The sequence below is a fragment of the Salvelinus sp. IW2-2015 genome, linkage group LG15, assembly GCF_002910315.2.
Source record: "Salvelinus sp. IW2-2015 linkage group LG15, ASM291031v2, whole genome shotgun sequence".
Taxonomy (NCBI): Eukaryota; Metazoa; Chordata; class Actinopteri; order Salmoniformes; family Salmonidae; genus Salvelinus; species Salvelinus sp. IW2-2015.
This window is the reverse complement of record NC_036855.1, coordinates 47223647-47233072: the sequence shown is the minus strand read 5'-3', so window position 1 is coordinate 47233072 and position 9426 is coordinate 47223647. Positions and strand designations below refer to the sequence as shown.

The 9426-nt window shown below is 41.8% G+C and overlaps 1 protein-coding gene across 1 annotated transcript in view; it reads right to left on the bottom strand.

The window, feature by feature from the left end:
• Window positions 1-18: 18 nt before the first annotated feature.
• LOC139028867 (protein kinase C-binding protein NELL1-like) overlaps window positions 19-9426 on the bottom strand; it is a 113242-nt gene continuing 103834 nt past the window's right edge. The window contains exon 5 of the mRNA XM_070447365.1: window positions 19-118. Coding sequence (XP_070303466.1) covers window positions 19-118 — 100 coding nt within the window. The remainder of the gene's footprint in view (window positions 119-9426) is intronic.

The window sequence follows — 9426 nt, the reverse complement described above, 5'->3', positions numbered from 1 at the left end:
TGGGAAAGATATGTTGTTTTACCTTGAAGAGGCCTGCTTGTGGCTATGCTGACCCAGCCACACTCCACTGCCCAGGGTCAGATCCATCTGAGGTGGGTCTATCACTCGCTCATAAATCCTGCCAACAACAAAACAATCAACAGAGAGACAGTCAGATTCTGAAATCTCTCACTCACACCACACACACACACACACACACACACACACACACACACACACACACACACACACACACACACACACACACACACACACACACACACACACAGCAATGCGTCTGGACGTGCATCTTGCTGGTTCCTGCTCGACTGCTTTTTTATGGCTATTTTTGCGTTAATTATGACTTTATTTCTTCAGAATGTTTGTGCAATAATTACACCGGCGATGAAGAAGAGGAAGGAAACGGGAACTCCAAGATAGGCTGAAAATACTGGCTACATGGCCTCCTCTTCCTAGTATCCTGATGGCTAATGTCCAATCACTGGAAAATGCATTTTGTGAAATGAGAGCAAGACTTCAATCGCAGGTACAGTACCAGTCAAAATTTTGGACACAGCGACACATTCAAGGGTTTTTCATTATTTTTACTATTTTCTACATTGTAGAATAATAGTGAAGACATCAAAACTATGAAATAACACATATGGAATCATCTAGTAACCAGCATTTTAAATTCTTCAAAGTAGCAACGCTTTGCCTTGATGACGGCTTTGCACACTCTTGGCATTCTCTTAACCAGCTTCACCTGGAATGCTTTACCAACAGTCTTGAAGGAGTTCCCACATATGCTGAGCACTCTGCGGTTCGACTCATCCCAAACCATTTCAATTGGGTTGAGATCGGGTGATTGTGGAGGCTAGGTCATCTGATGCAGCACCATCACTCTCCTTCTTGGTAAAATAGCCCTTACACAGCCTGGAGTTGTGTTGGGTCATTGTCCTGTTGAAAAACAAATTATAGTCCCACTAAGCTCAAACCAGAGGGGATGGCGTATCGCTGCAGAATGCTGTGGTAGCCATGCTGTTTAAGTGTGCCTTGAATTATACATAAATCACAGACAGTGTCACTAGAAAAGCATCCCCACAACATCACACCTCCTCCTCCAAGCTATACAGTGAGAACCACACATGCGGAGATCATCCGGGGGTGCTGTTTCAACTTGGACATTTATCGTTCCCAAATTAAACTGCCTCGTACTCAATTCTTGCTCGTACAATATGCATATTATTATTACTATTGGATAGAAAACAATATCTAGTTTCTAAAACCGTTTGAATTATGTCTGTGGGTGAACCAGAACTCTTTCTGCAGCGAAATCCATGACAGGAACTGCGAAGGTCTGAAAACGAGGCTCTGTTCTCAGATCAGTTTAAAGCTCTGTATGTATCCTATGGGTCGACATGAACTGCACCCGCCTTCCCCTGGATGTCAGTAACCAATGAGAAGTGGAATGGAGTTTCTACGTAGTTCTCAGAGCTTATAAAAGGCCAAGGAACGAAGGGAGCTCTCTTTTCGACGTTCGTCATTGCGCAAAGCAAGACCTCAGGATGGCATTTTGAAACGCTCAGTTATCGGCCTTAGCTATATCCGTCTGTAATTTAATTCGATATAGGTGTTAGAAACATCATAACGAAGTTATTTTAAACCGAGTTATATCAGTTTATGCGAGTATATTGCTATTTTCGGAATTTCCTTAGTATTGCGATTTGAACATTTGGGCATGTTGTGGCCACATAGCTAATGTTAGCTGCTAATTCCGAAGTTGAAGACGACGTTTTACAACCAAGCAACGATTCTTTTGGACAAAGGACCACTTGCCCAAGATTCTGATGGAAGCTCGTCCAAAAGTAAGAGCTATTTATGATGTTATTCCGTATTTATGTGGAAAAATGTAAACGCATTTGTCCGCCATTATTGCGGCACTAGTCTGGCTGTAACGCACACTGTATGTCTAGTAACGTTAATTTTAAAAATCTAACTCAGCGGTTGCATTAATAACTAATGCATCTTTCATTTGCTGTCCAACCTGTATTTTTTAGTCAAGTTTACGATTATTTATTGATTAGGTGCCTTTCCAAGATGGCGCCGGCCAGAATGCATGACCTGTTGCCACTGATCACATTGTATAACCACGATTTGTGCTGCTAAATATGCACATTTTCGAACAAAACCTATATGCATTGTGTAATATGATGTTACAGGACTGTCATCTGACGAAGTATATCAAGGTTAGTCAAAAATTATATATCTTTTGCTGTATTGTTACGATCGCTAACCTGTGCTGCTGGTAAATTGCTTGTGTTTCTGGCTATTGTGCTAAGCTAATATAATGCTATATTGTGTTTTCGCTGTAAAACACTTAAAAAATCTGGATTCACAAGATGTTGGGCTTTCATTTGCTGTACGCTGTGTATTTTTCAGAAATGTTTTAAGATGAGTAATTAGGTATTTGACGTTGGTCTCTGTAATTATTCTGGCAGCTTCGGCACTATTTCAGATTGCAGCTGCAATGTAGAACTGTGATTTATACCTGAAATATGCACATTTTTCTAAAAAAACATATGCTATACAATAAATATGTTATCAGACTGTCATCTTATGAAGTTGTTTCTTGGTTAGTGGCTATTTATATCTTTATTTGGTCGATGGCTACTGATGGAGTAAAAAACTGGTGGAGTAAAAAAAGTGGTGTCTTTTGCTAACGTGGTTAGCTAATAGCTTTACATATTGTGTCTTCCCTGTAAAACATTTTAAAAATCAGAAATTATGGCTGGATTCACAAGATGTGTATCTTTCATCTGGTGTCTTGGACTTGTGATTTAATGATATTTAGATGCTAGTATTTACTTGTGACGCTATGCTAGGCTATGCTAGTCAGCTTTTTTACTGTGGGGGGTGCTCCCGGATCCGGGTTTGGGAGGAATTAGAGGTTAACTTACTCTATGTCTCATCAGACCAAAGGACAGATTTCCACTGTCTATTGCTCGTCTATTGCGCGTGTTTCTTGGCCCAAGCAAGTCTCTCATATTATTGGTGTCCTTTAGTAGTGGTTTCTTTGCAGCAATTCGACCATGAAGGCCTGATTCACGCAGTCACCTCTGAACAGTAGATGTTGAGATGTGTCTGTTACTTTAACTCTGTTAAGCATTTATTTGGGCTGCAATCTGAGGTGCAGTTAACTCTAATGAACATATATTTTACAGCAGAGGTAACTCTGAGTCTTCCTTTCCTATGGCGGTCCGCATGATAGCCAGTTTCATCATAGCGCTTGATGGTTTTTGCGACTGGACTTGAAGAAAATAAAAATTCTTGAAATGTTTCGTATTGACTGACCTTCATGCCTTAAAGTAATGATGGACTGTCGTTTCTCTTTGCTTATTTGAGCTGTTCTTGTCATAATATGGACTTGGTCTTTTACCAAATAGGGCAATCTTCTGTATACCACCTCTACCTTGTCACAACACAACTGATTGGCTCAAATGCATTAAGAAGMGTCACCCCCTGATCTGTTTCACCTGTCTTTGTGATTGTCTCCACCCTCCTCCAGGTGTCACCCATCTTCCCCTGTGTATTTATACCGGTGTTCTCTGTTGCCAGTTCATCTTGTTTGTCAAGTCAACCAGCATTTTTGTGTCTCAGCTCCTGCTTTTCCCAATCTCTCTTTTTCCTCACCCTCCTGGTTTTGACCCTTGCCTGTCCTGACCCTGAGCCCGCCTGCCTAACCACTCTGCCTGCCCCTGAACACTGCCTGCCTTCCTGTACCACCAACACAGAGAATAGTGAGGCGCTGGACAGAGGAGGCAGGCGTGGCTGAACAAGGGCATGGATATACAACTGGCAAATCTTTCTATGCATCGTCAAGATCAGACGTTAGACTCGGGTAAGGTGAGAGGGGGAGGGGTGTGTCTCTTTGTTAACAACAGTTGAGGCGCGATCTCTAATGTTAAGGACGTCTCAAGATCTTGCTCACCTTAGAATACCTCTTGATAAGCTGCAGACCATACTATTTACCATATTTTTCGTAGCTGTCTACTCACCACCACAAACAAATTCTGGCACTAAGACTGCACTCAACGAGCTGTACAGGGCCATACGCAAACAAGAAAATGCAAATTCAGAGGAAGGATTTCTTGTAGAAAGTTAATTTTATGCAGGAAAACTGAAATACATTTTAAACTAATTTTTACCAGCAAGTCACCTGTGCAACTTGAGGCAACAAAACTCTAGATCACCTTTACTTCATACGCAGAAACCTATAAAAGGCCCTGTCCCTTTGGCAAATCCAAACATAAGTATATCGTCCTGATTCCTGCTTAATAGCAAAAACTCAAACAGCAAGCACCAGTCAACAGTTAAAAAGGAAGCGCAGGCTTTATTATAGACAGATAGACTTTATTATGACCATGACAGTTTACAATCCAGGGTTACTCCAAGCAGTTTACATGCTAACCACACCGCTCGTGTCGCGTGCGTGAGCATTGCAAAATAAATGTACACATACCTTTTATTCAATCATTGCATCCACACTGCTCACACGCGTCAACAAGTGTCTGCATAGCCAGTGGAGTGAAGGAGACGCGGCGATGGACCATTACACAGAGTTCACCTGCCGCTTTCGGGCAGTTTGACCACCTGTCTGAGTGTCGAGCAGCGTCTGTTCCACCTGAGGCAGGGGACGAGGAGCGCTTTGGACTTCGCTTTGGACTTCCGGATCCTGGTCGCCAGCGCGGGATGGAACAACAGGGCCCTGATTGATCACTACCGGTGCAGTCTGCACGAGGACGTCCGTCGGGAGTTGGCCTGCCGAGACACCACCCTCATGTTGGACCAGCCCATCCGGCTGGACAACCTGCTGGCTACCTGCGGACGTCCGGATCGGGGCCTGTCAGTTCCATACCCCAGCACCTCCGCTCCGACGCCCATAGAGCTGGGAGGTGCAGCGCTTAGGGCGAACGGAGGAGGGGCCATTCCCTGCACCATCTGTGGTCGCAGAGGGCACACTGCTGGTCGGAGCTGGGGGGGTTCCTCAGGGAGTCGAGGCAGCAGACAGGGCACTATTGTGTCACCCCAGGTGAGTCGGCACCAGGCTCGCCCAGAGCCCCCTGTTGCTCACATGTATGTATTTATTAAATTTCCTGAGTCATCCCTGCATTCCCAGCATAAGGCGCTCGTAGATTCAGGCGCAGCTGGGAATTTTATTGACCGTTCATTTGCCCATAGTTTAGGGATCCCCCTTGTTCCTGTGGATATGCCCTTCCCTGTGCACGCCCTAGATAGTCGACCATTAGGGTCAGGGCTGATTAGAGTGTGCTGATACCTGTGCCGCCCTCAACTGGGAGACCCATGAGATGATTGTAGGTTTTTGGTATCTCTCCCTCTAAAAACAGAAAGAAATAAGTAACAAACTGGCAAATTAGTAACAAAGTCTCACCAGATGCTCAAGATGGCCTTTTTCTCGCTCATTTTATGTTATTTGAAAAATAAATAATCTTCAAAATATTGTTATTTTTTTTAAACAAAGCGATTATTATTCATTTAGAATTATATAAAAGCCTGTTGGATATTCTTACAAATATATTATTAACCCTGTTATAAGCAGGACAATATATATTGGTCATATTGGTCATGGCTCCAGAGTGGCGCACAATGGGATTGCCTTGCAGTTCTCCAGCTTTATCCACTGAAAGCGTGTGAGGTTCAAGGCACGAGGGCAGGGGTCACGGGATGGGCCGCAGAGCCGCGCACAGAAGACCGACCTAGCCCATGGGGAAGGGGGGAGGAGGAAGGGGAAGGGGGGGTAATCTCCACCCCGCCACACAGGCAACTCTTTAAGGGGCAATGCACTAATCATGGCGCTGACTAGGGAAACGTTCCCACTGTTCTGTTGTTAGTGCCAGTCTGCACATTCAAACTAAAACAATGTAACTAACAATGGCATCTTTATGCTTTCGTTAATAAAACAAGGATAAAAATACTCTTTCAAAATGCCAATGTTTGTTTATTTAGTTATGGATCCAAAACGAATTACTATGAGAATAAATATTACTGAATATACACAAATATCCTCCAATCATCCAATCCTCTATGTAATTATTGGCGGAGAGTCACGTCATATTTTTTGATATACTGTAGGCCTACTGTAGGCGACATGAGTCTCATTAGTTTTGAGTAATGTGCTGCTTAAAGTGGTGTAGGTCTTATTTAAAGATAATATTATGTTTGAAGCAATAGGATTTGAAGCAATAGCCTACAACAATTTTAGCACCATTTCGCGCTGCTCTGAGACAAGCATGGAGACTAGTCTTGATAAATTAATGAGATTTTTATTTTCACTGAATCTCTATTTGGATATTGATTAGACTAGAATTTGAAAATTAGGGTGTAAAAATGTTTTGCTCTTAGTGTAACCTTAATTTAACTAGGCAAGTCAGTTAACCTCTTTGGGCTGCAGGGGCAGTATTGAGTAGCCTGGATAATAAGGTGCCCATTTCAAACGGCCTCGTACTCAATTCTTGCTCGTACAATATGCATATTATTATTACTATTGGATAGAAAACACTCTCTAGTTTCTAAAACCGTTTGAATTATATCTGTGAGTAAAACAGAACTCATTTTGCAGCAAACTTCCTGACAGGAAGTGGAAAATCTGAAATCGATGCTCTGTTCTAGGGCCTGCCTATACATGTGCTTGATATTTATTAGTATACATGCACTTCATACGCCTTCCACTAGATGTCAACAGGCAGTGAGAGAAGAAATGGAGTGTATAACATGATCTGAAGTCGAATAAAGCTTCTGGCATGACGTGACTCCAATTTCCTGTTTTCTGGAACGCGCGAGAAGGGACTTGGTATTGCCTTCTGTAAAGCTGTCGTTATAGACGACTAATATCTCCGGCTTTGATTTTATTTGATAAATGTGACAATATCATCGTAAAGTATGTTTTTTCAATATAGTTTTATTAGTTATTGACATTTTTTCGGGACGTTAGGCGTGTTGCTTTGTCTGCGTTTGCTCACGAAGGAGAGCTTCGCGCCACTTTGCTAGCTTTCCGTGCTAATTGACTGGAGAAGAGGACATTCTAAAACCAAACAACGATTGTTCCCGACAAAGGACCCCTTGTACAACATTCTGATGGAAGATCATCAAAAGTAGGACCCATTTTATGATGCTATTTCATATATCTGTCGAACATGTGTACTAGTAGTTTTGAGCCCAGATTTTGGGCACTCTCTCGCTATAACTAAGCTGGATGTTGTAATGAAGTTATTTTTAGAATTCTAACACGGCGATTGCATTAAGAACTAGTGTATCTATCATTTCCTATACAACATGTATTTTTTAGTAACGTTTATGATAGTTATTTGGTCAGAATAGTTGAGTGTCATAAAAATATCCGCACATTCTGGGAAAAGATGCTACGTTAGCACAATGTATAACCACTGATTTCAGCTCTAAATATGCACATTTTCGAACAAAACATAAGTGTATGTATAACTGATGTTATAGGACTGTCATCTGATGAAGCTTATCAAGGTTAGTCAAAAATTCTATATCTTTTGCTGGTTTGTTACGATCTCTAACTTTTGCTGCTGGTAAATGGCTTGTGTTTCTGGCTATTGTGGTAAGCTAATATAATGCTATATTGTGTTTTCGCTGTAAAACACTTCAGAAATCGGAAATATTGGCTGATTCACAAGATCCTTGTCTTTCATTTGCTGTACACCATGTATTTTTCAGAAATGTTTTATGATGAGTATTTAGGTATTTCACGTTGGTGTCTGTAATTACTCTGGCTGCTTCGGTGCTATTTGTGACGGTAGCTGTGATGGTAGCGGCAATGTAAAACTGATTTGTACCTCAAATATGCACATTTTTCGAACAAAACATAGATTATTGTATAACATGTTATAAGACTGTCATCTGATGAAGTTGTTTCTTGGTTAGTTTGGTTGGTTCTTGGTTAGTTTGGTTGGTTTTGTGCATGCTACCTGTGCTGTGAAAAATGTCTGTCCTTTTTTGTATTTGGTGGTGAGCTAACATAAATATACGTGGTGTTTTCGCTGTAAAACAATAAAAAATCGGACATGTTGGCTGGATTCACAAGATGTTTATCTTTCATTTGCTGTATTGGACTTGTTAATGTGTGAAAGTTAAATATTTCTAAAAAATATATTTTGAATTTCGCGCCCTGCACTTGAAGTGGCTGTTGTCTTGTAAATTATTATTTACAAGGACAGCCTTATCCTTCCTCCCCATCAGGAAATTGAACCCCGGTCTCCCACATGCCTGCACAACACAGGGATTCTTTAGCTAAATAGCCCAGTACTGTACTCCCGACTGTAACGTCAGGTGAATGATGGGTGCAGAGTCAGGCGCAGAGAGAGCAAAAGTATTCCAGGGAAAAAACGCTTTAATTCCACAGCATGAAAACAGGAACAGGTACAAACGGGTGGTGCCAAAACACAGGCGTAAAACAACCCACAGTCCACTGTTTAAAATAAAGCTGAATAGCGAAAATCCCACAATCAAAGAATCACTCACGACGTACAACATGAATACACAAAATAAGCCCGCACAAACACTAGCGGGCGAAACTAACCTAAATAGAACCTCTACCAAAACCCTAACAAGAAACAGGTGAAAACAATTAGACAGACATAAACGAAAAGGAAAAAAGGATCGGTGGCAGCTAGTAGACCGGCGACGARGACCGCCGAGTGCCACCCGAACGGGAAAAGGAGTCACCTTCGGTAATATTCGTGACACCGACCATATTCTCCATTAAATCCTAACGGAAATCCAGAGGGTTTTTAATTTTTCTTAGAATAGAAACACCATAATATTAGTCAAATTAATTAAGCAAGTACCAGTCAAAAGTTTGGACACACCTACCTGTTCCAGGGGTTTTCTTTATTTTTACTATTTTCTACATTGTAGAATAATAGTGAAGACATCACAACTATTAAATAACACACATGGAATCAGTTAATAACAAATTCTTATTTACAAGGACAGCGAACTCCTTCCTCCCTGTCGGGGAATTGAACCCTGGTCTCCCACGTGCCTGCACTCTCTAGTACAGCCACTATTGAAGGCTATCAAATGCTTCTCAAAGACGCCCTCTGGTGGTCAAACTGGCACTAACTAGCATTAATGGTACCAGAGGTTCACACTTAAATAACGTGCCATAGAATTCTGCGGCACCATGCAAGCTGAGCCGCAGTACGCTGCAACTTTTAACCTCTCTGGGATATGTGGGACGCTTGCGTCACTCGTTGTGAATCCAGCCAACATGTCAGATTTCAAAAAGGCTTTTCGGCGAAATTATAAGATGCTATTATCTGATGATAGCACAACAGTAAACAAAGAAAGTGTAGCATATTTCAACCTGCAGGCGCAACACAAAACGCAGAAATAAAATAT